Source organism: Arvicanthis niloticus, chromosome 14 (assembly GCF_011762505.2).
Source record: "Arvicanthis niloticus isolate mArvNil1 chromosome 14, mArvNil1.pat.X, whole genome shotgun sequence".
NCBI lineage: Eukaryota > Metazoa > Chordata > Mammalia > Rodentia > Muridae > Arvicanthis > Arvicanthis niloticus.
Window position 1 is genome coordinate 73,026,370 of NC_047671.1, and position 15,584 is coordinate 73,041,953.

Genomic DNA, 15,584 nt, shown 5'->3' on the forward strand with positions numbered 1-15,584 from the left:
AAGATGACCTTGAACTTCTGTGGTGGTTTGAATAAGAATGGCCCTCATAGGCCCCCGTATTTGAATGTTTCATCATCAGGGAGTGGCACTGTTTGAGGATTAAGAGGTGTGGCTTTGTTGGCGGAAGTGGTTTTGTGGGAGGCTTTGAGGGTTCAAAAGCCCACAGTAGACCCAGAGTTGCTCTCTGCCTGCTTATGGATCGGATGGAGACCTCTCAGCTACGGCTCCAGCATCTGCCCACATGCTGCCACGCTTCCTACCATGATGACGATGGACCAAGCCTCTGAAACTGTAAGCCCCAGTTAAATGCTTTCTCTTATAAGAGTTGTCACAGTCATGGTGTCTCTTCAAAGGACAGCACAGTGACTAAGACAACTTCTGATCTTCCTGCCTCCACCGGAGTCCTGGGATTACAGGCTGGTTCATATGGTGCTGGGCCCTGTGCACACTAGGTCAGCAGTCTGCCATGTTCAGTGTGAGTACCACGTTCAACACCCTGTAATAGCTTTCTTAAGCTACTTCTCATCTGATAGCCTCAAGTGTCCCTGTTGAAACCCATGTCAACCCAACAAAACTGAGCCTCAGATTCACAGCTCAGAGTTATTATATCTAGTCAAGACTTGAGCCCTTTGATCCACCTGTTAATATATATTTAATGAGGCAGAGAAAAGGAGCTAAGGTATCTCGTGACTGCTCAGACAGGTGTTCTCCTCTGAGGCTGTATGTTGCAATGCAGGCAGAAGTCAAGTATAAAATACCTAAGTTGGCCTGGTGATTCAGGAGCTATGGCCATAGCAATCTCTGTTTAGGGTTCTATGGGAGATGGGACTTTGATGTCTCAAGGAAAGGAGGAGGAACAGATTGCCTGCAGACAGCAGCAGAACTACCCGTTTACTCACAATGCACACCCCTGAGCCGTCCTGGCATCTGTTTGAATGTCCGTTGCAATCACAGGGAACACACTTTCCTGCAGGTAAGCTTTTGTTGTCCCGATAGTATCCAGGGCGACAACTCTATTTTTCAAACAAAAAACGTTTAATCAATACAAAGAGAAGAATTATTTTTGAAAGCTCGTCCCAATTCTGACTGTGAAGAAGTTAGGGTTTTAAAACCTTCTTTCTCTGGGTCTTATGAGGATATCTGACACCAACCACCGGGCAACTCTTTTGCTTTTGGTCAGGTTGTGCTGGGTCTTTGTGACCGTAGGAATGGAAACTAGCAGAGAAAGGAGATGTGGGCATGGGCCCCTCTCCACAAACCCATTGTCTCAAAGGGGCTGAGGAGGTAGACAGAGAGGAGTAAAGAGGACCAGGACTGCAGTCCCTACTGGGGTGGACAGCTAAGACAAACAACTCAAGTTCAAGACTCTCCTGATAGCCCAGCCCTCCCTAAGTGTGGGTTCCGGCTGGTGGTAGGTGGGGTGGGGTGGACACAGAGTCTTCAATGGAATCTACTCAACAATGGTGCAGTTATTGAGATCATTGCAGTGACACTTACTAACCAGTGGTCACCAGGAAGACTTGGTAGAAGGTATTAAGAGGTATTGAGTTCTCACATACAAAACACTTCAGAAAAATGTCTTCCACATATAGAGATCCTGCCTGAGAGTCTCCAGGTTTGATCTTGTTTTGGGTTCAATATTCTGTCAGTTAATGCTTTACTGTCTCCTTCCACTCTAATAACATGGTTTACTAGTGTTTATATGAATAAAAAGTTAATAGTTTTCCATGGGCTTATGTCTTGTTTAAAAGATTCTGTTAAGAACTTTCCAATAGGCCGGGCGGTGGTGGCGCACGCCTTTAATCCCAGAACTTGGGAGGCAGAGGCAGGCGGATTTCTGAGTTCGAGGCCAGCCTGGTCTACAGAGTGAGTTCCAGGACAGCCAGGACTATACAAAGAAACCCTGTCTTTAAAAAAAAAAAAAAAAAAAAAAAAAAAAAAGAACTTTCCAATAGGCTTTTAATCCTAGCACTTGGAAGACAGAGGCAGGAGGATCTCTGTGAGTGCCAGGCCAGCCAGAGCTACAGAGTAAAACCGTATCTCAACAACAATCCAACAGATAAATAAAAACAGTGATTTGACTCTTATAGTGCTCACTAAAAGCATTTGAGTCCCGCCAGCCTTTTGGAAGGATGATAGGTAGATAAAGTCGTTATAGTGGCAGGCTAATCAATTCACAGACTGAAACTGAGCATTTTCCCTTGTTCCCTGCTCTGAGCCCCCAGATCCCCACCTTTAAGACAACAGGAAGAATTAATATCTCAACCTATCTCCTTGTCCTAAACAGCATACATGTCCATAAGACTCTGAAATGACAGTCAAATGGAACCTTGAGATAAACTGGCCAGTCATACTGCCTGTGCCCATGAAGGTCGGCACATGGACAACTGCAAGACAGAATCCCGTGCCAGCCAGGAACTCCTTCCTAAAGACCAATGAGTGCAGATCACACAATCGACAGAACAGAACGTCTAATGTAATGTTCCTTTGAGAGATTAGGGACCATATTTAGACAAAGGGATATATTGCAAATTTTTTTCTTTGTGGGCTGTACATGAATAGGCTTGTCTAAAGGAGAATTAAAGTATTAAAAGAATGTTCTTTGCCATTAGCTCAGATGTGAGACACATCTGAATGAAATCCAGCCAGGGACGGTGATCAGATCTGCAACAAGCCAGCTGAAGTTAACATCATAGATCATGTTACTTGCTCAAAATAATTATATTTGGTAAGGGATAAATTATCCAAATGAACAAACAGGTCTTGTGAGTTGACGATACCATGCTTGGGCAAAAGCCCTAATTAAACCTTCTTTGGGAAAGAACAGTCTACCATGATCAAAACAAAATCATCCACCTTGATGTGCTTTTAATTACCAGCAGGAAAAAATGTTCTGCCCAATTTCTAGGTCATGTGATTCAGAGTTCTTGTTAGTGATTCAGTTGTAACCATTTTGTGCCTCCACAAAGCAAGCAATATATTTTATAGAAGTATTCAAAGCCTATTGAAGATTTATTTCAGATGAAAATGAATGTGTCCTAATAGGTTACATCAACAAAGAGACTTCATAAGTTGTGAAGTTTTGCAAAGCCATTTTTAAGGATAAAATTTCTAGTAACAATTTATATTACAGAAGATAAAACCGCGCCTTGTCTACTTTCTGGGTCTATTCCATAAGCCACAGGCTCAGTTTCTCTGTAAGTGTACTTATAGCAGGCAGGGCATGTAAGGAGTGAGTAGAATTCCGGAATGTTTCGTGCCTGACAAATCGAGGCATGTCTGTGAGGCACTGCATAAACTTCGATCGCTTTTCTTAGCCTTTCCCCGTATTGTTCCTCATGTTATACTATGTGGGTAATTTTTTTTTCAGGTGAAACTTGCAAGCCTACATGCAGTAGACTCTTGTCCCGGGCTTGAGCTAGTTCTAAAAGGGCACAGAGTTTCATGGTATACCAGTATTCCACAAGCATCCAGGCTCTTGGCTGTCTGGGTATTCAAAATGGGCTGAAGTTTATGGGGCTTGTGGTTCATAGCTTAGGAGAGCAATCTGTCAGGTACCGCAATAAACCCTGCCACTCACAGCAACTGGGAGGCCAACTGCCCTCCCCCCAGCCCACCCATCTACTCATTAATAACCCTAATTCTAATTATCACCAAGCTGGACACATTTTCCCACCCCAAAACAAAATGTAAAAGGCGCATTACCTGGCTTGGTCTAAGCTCCATATAACTTGCTTGCAGATGATTTTGACCTGGACGCTGAAGAAACGCTACCCTTTGCTGCTCTGAGCCATATCCCAGGCACTGGCCCAGGGCTGCCCCAAAGATCCATAGCCAACCCGTGCTCCACGCTGACCACCTCACTACAGGCAGCATCCTGATCCCTGGGTGTCCTGCCTGGCTGCATGCAAACCTCGGTGTTCTTCCTCTTATACCTGCCTTTCCTGCAGTGCCCGGGCCTGCCTGACTCAGGGAAAGAAGGCTGTCTGCGGCAGGGCCCCACCTTTAAACTTCACACATGAGTCAGCCTACACAGGGAGAGAGAGCACATAACAGTTCCACAGGTAAGTGCAGCCTTCTGTGATTCCTGCAAGGTGGGGCAGACGTCACCTTCTACCCACCTGGCGCTGCAGACAGCACCAGACGATTAGAGCAGCTGTAAATCACAGGCTGACTCAAGGCAGAAGCCCACACCCTGGCCACGAGAGTGCTAATCCACCTTCTCCTCTTTTCCTTGGGCTACCTATTTTATATTTAAAGTCAGTTAGAAAAGAGATGGAAGGCATAACTTATGAACCAACTCACAAGAAAGGGGGTTCCCATGGTGCTGAGGTGGGGGATACTCACTGGCTTAAGAGACACAGGAAGTGGAGCTTTGCTAGTTTATGTGCACTTGGTGCGTGGGGCACACACAACACCACTGCTATCTCCTACTAATTTTGCCAACACGGCTTCTTGTTAGGAAGAGAACATATTGATTTATGGGTTGCGATAGAGAAGTTTCATTTGGTGGTACACTTTAATCTTATGAGGCCAACTTTAAGCAGCTCAACCCTACCAAGAGGTGAGAAGGGGAGTGAGATTTTGCCTTCTGAATCCAAGATTTAACTACACTGGTGTGGTGGGGTGGCGGGAAGGGTCAGCAAAGGACAGGCAAAAATACAGCCTTCCTACCTCTGCCTTTTACATCTATGGATGTCAAACTCATGAATGGCAAAACTCTGTAATGTCTTTGGCTCGTTTTAAACCCCTGAAGGTAATCTGGGATGAGAATACTAGATCTGGCCCAGCACCTTTGGGTGATGGGTAGAGAGAGCCCCAACACTGCCGCCGCACTGCTGGACAGCAGCCAGGAAAAGCCAGACACAGGTGGGGCCGCAGGGAGGTGAGGAATACCAACCGGGGAAAGTTCCGTACCTGACATGAGTCACCTGTGTAGTCAGGGGGACAGGCACACATCTCCACAAGATGAGCCCTGGGTCCGCTTCCCGTGTCAGACGCCTCCTCCAGCCCTACCTCACCCAGGGTGAGCCGCTGTGTCTCAGTGAAGCGAAGGCCCCGGATGTGGAGGCCTTCCAGTCTGGACAGCACTGTCATAAGTTCTTCCCGGGATACCGGGGCACTGTTGCCTGCATGTCTGAAGTTTCCCTGCATGGGCAAATGGAGAGGTTTTCTTAGGCAAAATTTCTTCCAGAGAGGGGGCCCTGGAATGGGTCAAACCAAAGACAGCTAGCATGTATAAAGGGGAAAGACTCAAAGGAAGACTGGGTGTGTGTCCTGGAACAGTCACACCGGGCTACTCCCGGGAAGGGGTCTCCATGACCAGTGCCATGCCTTTGTAAATCTACTTTAATCTGGGAAGAATATAGAGTCAGTGATGAAGACACCAGAAGAAAAGCTGGCTGAATCAGGTAATGCTAGCTGATGTCATAATTAGACAGTTCCCACAGTCTTCTACACAGTCTTCTGGCACAAACAGATTTGTTTTATTGATTTCTACTTTATTTTTTCACTTCCTTTTTTATTTTTGTTTGCTTTTTTGTTGTTGTGGAGGGGTTGTTTTGTTTATTATTCTTGAAACAGAGTCTAGCTAAGTAGTTCAGACTAGCCTGGAACTTACAGTGTAGCCCAGGCTAGCCTGGTTTACGGTCCTTTTTACCTTAGCCTCCAAGTTCTGAGCTTTCCGATGTGAGACACTATTCATGACTCCGCATATCATTTTTTGGTTTGTAATGTGCATGTGTAATTTCATTATTTAAAAAAGCACACGTGGCATGAAATGTACCATCATACCCATTTTAATTACAGATTCCTATAGCACAGTAATCTGAGCTGAGTACAACATGGCACAAGTCTGAAAACCCTGCTCATGTGTGCAAACAGGACTCCACACAGACCCCTCTGTGGAAAAGCATGGCCCGCTTTCTAAGAGTTGGGCTATCTTAGAGGACCTCACATCAGTAGTGGACTCACATCTTGTATGGTTTTTGTGACTGGGTACTTCTTATCAACAAGTTATTTAATAATTAATTTTCTGCCCATAGCTCAGATCACTGTGCTTAATGTGATAAATAATTTGCACATAATTCTTGGTTGCACTGTTTCCTTTCCTTTGTAATTTTGCACTCTTTATGATGTATGTGTGTCAGAGTATGCATTTCAGAGCACACGTGGAGCTCTGGGGACAACTTGTAGGAGGTGGTCCTCTCTTGAGGGTTTGGCACTGATACATTAGTGACAGTCATTAAGTTTGGGAAGTGATTGCTTTTTCAAATGTTTTCCTTTCTCTTTCTGGAGTCTCCATTATACATTGGGACATTTACGTTCCTTCAAACTCACATCTGCCTCCAAAAGACAATATGAACAAAACCATATGAACATTGAACACTCTACGGTATGTTAGATTCTAGATCCTGTGGTGGAGTTTTGCACTTTGGTAGCCGGTTGAAACAAGAAGTTTAGTCTGTCATGGTTCTAGATGCTCTAAGCCCCACATCAAGGTTCTGGCTGCACCAGCTGCATCAGGAGGGTCTCTTCCTGGTTTGTAGATGACACAGATGATTTCAAGAAAGCAACCTCTCTGATGTGTCTCTCTATGCTGGTTTATTTTAATTTTTTTTATCTATGTATAAGTGGCAGATCTTCATGCCATGTACATGCATGAAGGTATTTATGGAGATCAGAGGAGAGCATTGGATCTCCTGCAGCAGGTGTTACAGGAAGTTGTGGGCCACCTAGTCTGAGTACTGGGAACTAAACTCAGGTCCTCTAAAAAAGCAACAGTGCTCGTAACCAGCAAACCATCTCTCTAACACTAATGAACATGCGCTCTCTGCTTTCTGTGAGCATGAGTGATGGAGGGGTGGGTAAGAGCTGGAGACAGGAGGATCCTTACTGACCAGCCTTCCTGGCAATTTCAAGCCAATGAGAAAACTTTTCTTAGACAAGGAGGAAACATCACCTCAGGAACTATAGCTGAGGCCGTACTCTGCCCTGCTCTGAGAGAAATGGAGGTTAGGGGGACAAAACCATGTAACCATCAAACACCTAATGGTATATTATATTCTAGATTATATGCTAGAGGTTTGTACTTTGTGCATGCATGAGTGTGTGTGTGTGTGTGTGTGTGTGTGTGTGTGTGTGCATGCGGGCATATATATATAAAACTCAACTAAAAGAAATAAAACACAGAACAGGAAGGATCACCAGAAACCTCAGGTCTCCTCTTTTACCTCAACCACTTGCACTCTTCCATGATGTAGCCTGTCTGGCCGTGGGTCGCTGGGCTCCTTATGGATGATGGACATGTGGTGACCCTATTTAAAGGGAAGCAGGAATGCATTAGTGCCTTAGCTTTGAGAAGGTTCCTATTGATGTTAGAACAGATTCCTCTGGCCCTGCACAGCTCAGCTCTGATGGCTTAGTGACATGGACACAGATAAACAGTAGCTAATATGGTACATTTTCACAAATACAAAAACTATCCTGGCCAAAAGTGATTTTTAAATATGGAGAAAAAATTCAGAGCTGGAAAGACAGCTGAGCAGTGGTCAGGAGAACCGGCTGCTCTTTTAGAGGTCCTAAGTTCAATTCCTAGTGTCCCCAGGGAGGTTTACAACCATCTGTAAGTTCAGTCCCAGGGAATCTGATGCTCTCTCTTGTGCCGGGCCAGACATGCAGATTAAATACTCATACATATTAAATGAATGAATGAATGAATGAATGAATGAAGTTGAAAAGATGGGGAAGCATTTACTTTAGTCATTCTTTATAGTAAATGTGTAAGTCCATTTCATAGCTGCCAATAGGACTGTGCCTTGGTGGTAGATTGCCGGGGAGGGTGGGGATGGAGGAAGGGTGTCTAGAGCCTCACATTGCAGCTGGTGTGCTCAGCTCCTTGAAGAAGACAAAGTTTATAGATAAAGACATGGGCCCAGGACTGCTGTGGGATCTGGCCTCCACTCTCAGCCTCTGCCCCATCCCATCCAGTGGCTACAGTGAGCTTCACAGAACTTCATGGGCTTGTCCATGCCCTGCAGGACAGCCCCACCCTAAGACACACACTGCTGCCCAGCTGTTCTGTGTGGATTCCAAACCCAGAGGTAGTCCTTTCAGGAGGGTGGGACATTGAGGCTCACAGACCACTTCAAACCTTAATCTAAGAAACAAGGCTCTTGTTTCTTAGTTTATAGTGGTTTAAAATGAGGCAACAAAGAAAAACTTTTGTGAGCCTGAATGATTTCCACATCTGAAGGCAAAAGTAAGGGGAAATTCTGACCACTGCCTCCCAGTACATTCCAAGAGGATGTGCAGTTAAGTCCTCTGCAGAAAAAAGTGCATGCAGCAATGGCTTTAGCTCCTGTGTAAAATACAACACGGAAACCCTGCCCAGCTGGGACAGTCCTCTTACACATAACAGTTTTTCCTTGTGCAAGTCTAAAATCTTTGTTGCTTAATTTTCACTACGCTTTGCTAAGGTTCGCTGAGGGTTTTTTTGTTTGTTTGTTTGTTTGTTTGTTTTTGTTTTTACAACAGTTCAATACATTTGTTTATTGGTCAAAGCAAAATATAGCTCAGCAGGGTTTGAAGACAAAGATCTACCAAGCACACAGGCCTCTGTGGTGAGTGTTTGCATAGCAAGTGTGAGACCCTGGGTTCCATGTCCAGCAGCCCTGCTTCCATATTAAGCAGAAACAGAGTGGGCTTCAGACTACGGCACCCTAACCCATATTCCAGGGATTTTGTCCTGTATTGCAGGGGTGCCATGAAGAATGGACTCAAATCATTTTGAGACTAAACTGAAAGATAAAACCATAAGACATGAGGCAGTTTCAAGGGTGAAGTATAGCTAAATACATTGGGAGGGGAAAGAAGGAACCCTTTGAACAGATGGGCCAAGTGCTCTAAACATTCTGTGTTAGTGTCAGACACAAATCAATCTAACACCCAGTTGTGGCCACTGCTTCCTTCTGCTCAGGCCACACCTTAATACCTACGGTGAGCTGCACATCTGGCTGCTTTTCTAGAAGAACCATGTCTCCAGGTAAGCCAAAGGACTTGGCTTGGTAAGTGAGGTAGCCGCCATATGAGGACACCTGAAATTGAATGAACAGTATCAACTGCACTGGACAAGACCAGGCTGGCACTAACCAGGATGCCTGGCAAAGCTGGGTGCTCTCTATAGGGTGGGACTAAGAATGTGCCACCACCTCCTGCTTTATGTCATTTTTACATTCCTGAAAACCATTAATACAAACATATTTTTTATAATTAAGACTGTAGGGGCTGGAGAGATGACTCAGTGGTTAAGATCACTGGCTGCTCTTTCAGAGGACCCAGGTTCAATTCCCAGCACCCACAGAACAGCTCACAACTATATATAACTCCAGTTCCTAGGGATCTGACACTCACACAGACATACATACAGGCAAAACACAATAAAAATAAATAAAAAGTAAAAATAAAAGTCTTTTAAAATTAAGAATGCACTTTATTTAAAAGAAAAACCAGCGATCATACTAGAACAAGTCAGACTTTTTTTCCTCCTTCCTATGATGACTATTATTTCACTGGGAGAAATGGGTATATCCATTGCAAAATAAGTCTCTAAAAATAAATCCCCCTCCCCACAAAAAGAAAGAAACTCCCTTGAAGGCAGACAGTGACTATTGCCTACCTATGTTATTATAAATTTCCTGGCGAGAGAAGCCATGATCATATGCTACCTCAGAGATACAGAATGGTCACCGTTTCCGGTCAACCCCTTCACCCCTGCCCCGGTCTCTCCCCCCACTGCACTCAGCCGGGCATGGGGAGTGATCCAAGTGTGTGAGGAGCAACATCGCATCATTGGGAGCAAAATGCTGTTCCAAGTGAGTGCAGAGGAGATGCTCGGGGATCCTAGACCAGGGGAGCTTCTCCTAGGACCTGCAAGCTGACAAGGTATCCCAGAACTGCATTCACAGGGTCTAGAACATCTCCAAGAAACACCTGGGCTTATCTCGTTGGTTTTAAGCAGTCTTTTTTGAGAGGCTGGGGTGGCTTTTAAAATACATGCATGGATTCTGACGATCCTCTCTAGAGGCCGTAGTGGCTTGAACTAGGAATGTCCCCGACATGTTCATGTATTTGGATACTTGGTCCTCTATTGCTGTGCTGGCTGGGGGCTTGTGCAACTTTCAGGAGGTGTGGGTTTGGGTATGGGCTCAGAGAGTTCATGCTCTTGCCAACTTCTAGCTCACTGTCTGCTTTCTCTGTATGGTGGGAGATGTGACCCCTCAGCTTCCAATTCTAAACATGGGCTGCCATGTCTCCCTCCACCATATGGCCCCTTGCTTTTGCTCATGGTATTGTATCACAGTAACAGGAAAGTAACTCATACAGAAGTGAATGAAGCTTTCCTGGTTTTTTTTTTTTCCCTTGAGTGTGGGCTCAGTGATTCATTTCTAATAAGTTAATGAGCAGAATAGAGGAGAAATGAGAGTCCATCACTTTCAAGGTTGGGTTGTAAGATTAAGGCTTCTGCCTTGAGTTCTTTCATTAACTCCCTCTGTGTCATTCACCTTCCTGAGTTACTTTGCAGAAGCCAGCCACCACATCACAGAGGCTCCTCCAGTAGCCTAGGAAGCTCTCATGTGAGGAGGGTCTGAAGCTTCCGGGCAGAGATGCGAGGTACAGAAGCCTACAAGCAAGCAAGGCAGGGGCCTTAGCAAGCGGACCTTCTAGCTCTGCAATGACTAGCCCTGGACAACATCTCATCCATAAGCCCAGAGGAAGCTCTGGACCATTGACTCCTGGATCCCTGATCCACAGAAACTGTACAACGCTGTCTGTCACCTGTCCACTTAAGCTGCTGCACGGTAACAAGTGACCAAAGAGAAGCAATGCTCCACACATGAGCGTGTCAGAGCTCATAGTTCTCCCAGAATTAGAGATCTGGAGCCAACACTGAGTTAACTCATGAACATTGAGTTAATTCTCTGATAGCTGGTAATTTTATCAATTTTGCTTACATGATGGAACCTCCATAGATGCCCTGACATTTAATATAAAATATGAACTGATGACATCCTACGAGCTGGACGCCATGCAACCCACCCTTTCTCACATCTCCTGTGCTGCCTAACTTGAAGCCTATGCTTTTATGCCTTGGACTTCTGTACTCATATCATGGCCATGGTCTGCCGTAATCATGTATGCGGCTCACTTATCCTGCACACGTGACTATGGGGGAGTGTCGTTAAGTACGCCTGATGTGTGAGTCAAACTGCCACAGGTCCTGCACTTCTTCAAATAATCTTGAGTCATCTTTCAGCTTGTATTCTCCTGCCAAGGAACCTTCCCACTTTAAAACAAAGAATTCTCAGCAGAGCACCTGGACTGTTTGCAGCAGATATTATTTAAATGGTTTTATATTTCTCCAGAGGAGAATTCCTTGGCAGGAAGCACAAATCAAGAAAAACATAGTAGAGGACTTCCTTTCCGGGAACTAGTGTACGTGGCCCACACACGTGAGTGCCTTTCTCAGCCCTCCTCATGGCCAGAGGCAGGGCATCTTCTTCATTATTGCCTAACTTTATTTCTAAATGTTAATTACCTGAACTTCCAGATGCTTCCTCCCTCTGGGGAAACTGCGCTGAGTGACAGCTGAGGCCACAGAGGGCTCAGGAGAATGTCAGACCATCATTACCTTATCACCAAGGTAGGATGGAGGTGCCACCCAGGATGCACTGTGAACTGACGACGGCAGCTCCTGCAGATCTGCAACCATGCTGTTGCTGCCCGGATTGAAGGACACGGGAACATCAACGCCATCTTCTGTCTCCAGACGCCAGCCCATCATGTCTACAAACTAGAGAACAGTATCTGAGGCTTTTAGAATGATTGGCTATATAACTCTTATGGCGATCTGTAACTGTAGTGCCAGAAGGTCGCCCCTTCTGCCTTCCTAGGACACCTGCACTCATGTGGCATACACACATACACGCAAGAAATAAGTAAATCAATCTTTAGACTATGAGGTCCACATAAAGAAGGATACAGGAGGAGCTCAGGGGCCATTCCTATCACTGATGAACTATTTCTTACAGATAGATTCATGAAAAGAGGGGGTCATCACTGCCTTTATCTGTGTACCCACCAGTGACTCAATCAGACTCCAATGGGAATTACCATTCAGCAATCACACAGATGACCTAGTAAACTAAATGGTTAACAAAACAAAACCAAGAGTCATTAAAGTGGGGGAGGGGCAGGAAGGGAAGAAAGGGGTTGGTAGGGGTGGGAAAGAGGTCAGAGGTGGAGAGAGGGGAAGGAATAATCATAACTCATTCTATGTGTGTATAAAATGTCAACAAATTAACTTAGTTCTTTAAAAAGGTTTAGAACAACATTTAAAAAGGAACACTTTTTAAAAATGTGTTATGGAATACAGTAGCCAAAATAAAATATTTTTCTGTCACCAAAGAAGCCAGCTCTATTTAGTTGGAAAAACAAAGGCTGAATAAGGAATGCAGCTTCCTGGATGCAGGGGAGGTGACAAGAGGAGGCTACAGAACAGACTTACAAATTAATTGTTTTCTACGTACCAGTCTGTCCTCCATTCAGGAAGCAGTAAAATGTATTAAAAAATTACACAAAGACAGTACACATGCTGCTACTGGTTCATGGACTAACAGAGTTGAAAAAAGTCTTAGTTTTATGAAGTTAAAAAACAGACAGAGACGGCTAGAGCGACAGCTCCGTTGGTAAAGCAGGCATCTCACAAGCACAGGGACCCGAGTCTGATCGTCAGGAACCCACATAAAAAGGGTGACATGCACCTGTGGTCCCAGTGCTGGGAAATGAAGACAAGAGTGTCCCAGTCAGTCTAGCCTTGGCAAAACCTAGGCCAGTGAGGAGCTAGCTCAGAAACTGAGGTGGAGATTATAGAGGAAGACATTTGACATTGATCTCTGGCTTCAGCATGCATATGCACACACTCTTTCATGAATACACACACACACACACACCACCACCACCACCACCACACCACATGAAGTAGGCAAATTTAAGATTTGGTAAAAGTTTTGAGAAAGAAAATAAAACAGGAAGGATATAAAAAGAGAATAAAGAATGAAGAATGTGCTATTACTATCATAAATACATATTCTATGGGGCTGGAGGAGGAGTGTAGAGACTAAAGCGGTTGCTGCACAGGCATGAGGATCAGAGTTCGAATCCCTAGAACCCATATAAATGCTGGGTAGGTAGGGAAGCTCACCCGTAATCCAAAGCCTCAGGAAGCAGAGATGTGATTGGCCCAGAGCAAGCTGGCTGTTTAGAGTAGTGGAACTGGCAAGCTCCAGTTTCAGAGAAAGAGAGCTCACATAAGTATATATGGTGAAACACCATAAGAGAAGACACCAGCATCAACATCTGTTCCACACATGCACAGCACATCCGCACATACAGATGAACCCAGACATGTGCAAACCCACTCTGTATACTTGTGAGATGCTGTCAGGCTCCCTAGTTAGCCTCAGGATGGGAACTGGAGACCAGAAAGACCAGCAGGTGTATAGAGGAGTAGAACTTTCAGCCCATCCCTCATCCCTAACCTTCCCATAGGTCAATTACCAGTCAATTATCAATGGATAATGATAATGATAGATAATAACCATACCTATATAATGGGAACTCTGTAAAACCAATAAATGATTTTTTGGAGAGCTCCTCAGGGGTGTGAGTGCTCAGGGACATGGCATGTCACTTTGTGATGACAGAATTAGTGTGCTCGTGGACCTTCCAACCCTCACCCTGCAGTCTGTCTATCCAGATGTCCATCTGGATACTTTATCGAATCTTTTACAATATAACAAATTCTATTACTGAATGACATTTTCTGGGCATCTTTCATGTCCAAATCCTGTCCTAAGCTCTGATTTGTGTTAAGAAGCTCACATTCTACTGATCAAGAAAGGAAGGAATAATTTTTAAAGTTAAAGGCATAATATGTTACAAAGGGCTAAATGCTATGGAGACATCAAGGACAGCAATACAGATAGTGACCAGGATGAGCTATTTCACAAGGAGTGATGAAGAAAGGCATCCTGAGCATGAGACACTTGATCAAAGACCTGAATAATCTGAGAAGCAATCACGATGACATCTGTGGAGTGAGTGCTGAGGCCAAAGGGGCAGTGAGGTGTAGAGATCTCTTACAAGCATCGCCTGTCATTTAAAAAGCCCAGGGCCAATGCGCTGAGGCCGGAAATAGGAGGTGAAACACTGGCTGAAAGAAAGAGGATTCTGGGAAACTGAGAGGTGTGAAGATTTGCCAGGGGAAGACAGAGGAGGTCAGAAGCATGGGGGCTGAGCAGAGGTAACCAGCCACACAGATGAACTCAGGATAGGATAAAAGGAGCGACTCACCCAGGAACTCTGGGAGGCAGATGTAAGCCAGCAGGTAGCTGACCTCAGGATAGAATAAAGAGGAGATTTGCCCAGACTTGGACACATGAAGCTGGGGACAGGTAACTAACCATTTGGAAGACACAGAGTAGTTTGAGTGGATTAAATAAGTTATGAGCTAGTAAGAGAATAAGCCAAAGCTTATGGCCTAGGCATTTATTAATAAATAATTAGTCTCAGAGTCATCATTCTGGGAGCAGGGGTGGGAAAGAGGGAAACGAGTTTTCCTGTTTCCAGTGAGGGCAATACTGGCTTTGTGAATCATCAATGCACAAAACAGCTCTGCCAGTGCTGCCAAACCCCAGACTAATCTCTCACATACCTTAGCTCTTTGCTTATGTGAACTCTGACAGTCAGTATTCACCCCAAAACAGAAGCACCTGGTACAACCCTTTGGGTTGGCAGGGTCCAGGTAGAATGATCCTTCTCGACACAGTTGACATTGGGGGCCCTCCACATTTTCCTGTTGAAGAATGAGTCCTGTGAGACACTCTTCAGCTTTGAGAAGCACAGAGACAGTGCTACAAAGGCTGACAGCTAGAGAACAGCAACTGGTCCAGCTTCTACCACTTTGGTGGGCCACTGAGCTGTGAACCCCACCCATAAGCCAATGGGCCCTGCAGCATGGTGGATAACCTCAGGTCCTTATCCAAGAACAAATCTCAAGGAAGATATGGGCCTCTTGATGCTGTAGAAAACAGTCTGTATCAAAAGATTAACCTGGGGGCGGGGAGGGGCTCTATGGCCTTTCCAACAGATGAGGAAGAACTTTCCTTCAATTATTCCTCTGAAAGGAGACAGTAAGTATGAAATGCTGGCACATTACAGAACATATCAGAGGTCAGTTCCCTTGAATAACTCCCCGGCACTTGGCCTGTCTCACCTTGCACATGCAAGCCCCAGTATCTGGGTCACATACTCCAGGCTCAGTCCCATCTCTGTTACAGCTGCAGGGGACACACTCTGGGAACTGGTAGAAGCCAGGAGCACACTTGTCACACTGCTGCCCTGTGACTCTAGGCTTGCACCTGTATAGGGATAGAGGAACCAGTCCTGTCATCTCTATGCATGGTTCTAAAGGCCACCTGCACTGGGAAAAAAGCAGACCCTGCAGAGAACCAATTATACAGAAA

At 45.1% G+C, this 15,584-nt stretch overlaps 1 protein-coding gene and 1 long non-coding RNA gene across 6 annotated transcripts in view; one reads left to right on the forward strand and one right to left on the reverse strand.

Annotated features, from left to right (window-relative positions):
* Window positions 1-15,584, reverse strand: part of Lama3 (laminin subunit alpha 3) — a 237,054-nt gene that overhangs the window by 72,713 nt on the left and 148,757 nt on the right. For 2 of the 3 annotated variants that reach the window (XM_076912977.1, XM_034518466.2), the window contains exons 1-2: window positions 3,706-3,876; window positions 900-1,013 (exon numbers count right to left, since the gene is read on the reverse strand). In XM_076912977.1, coding sequence (XP_076769092.1) covers window positions 900-1,013; window positions 3,706-3,876 — 285 coding nt within the window. Of the gene's footprint in view, window positions 1-899; window positions 1,014-3,705; window positions 3,877-4,917; window positions 5,149-7,232; window positions 7,317-8,996; window positions 9,096-11,689; window positions 11,852-14,773; window positions 14,915-15,334; window positions 15,480-15,584 lie in introns of those variants that run through there. The other variant, XM_034518463.2, reaches the window with a different exon arrangement.
* On the forward strand, window positions 34-11,698 carry LOC143434373 (uncharacterized). Of its 3 annotated transcripts, XR_013103841.1 has the most exons (4): window positions 34-291; window positions 3,951-4,064; window positions 8,978-9,043; window positions 10,583-11,698. It is a non-coding gene; the product is annotated as an uncharacterized LOC143434373 (long non-coding RNA). The 3 variants fall into 3 exon arrangements; XR_013103840.1 differs by lacking the exon at window positions 10,583-11,698 and having other exon boundaries at window positions 3,742-4,064; window positions 8,978-9,769; XR_013103839.1 differs by lacking the exon at window positions 10,583-11,698 and having other exon boundaries at window positions 8,978-9,769.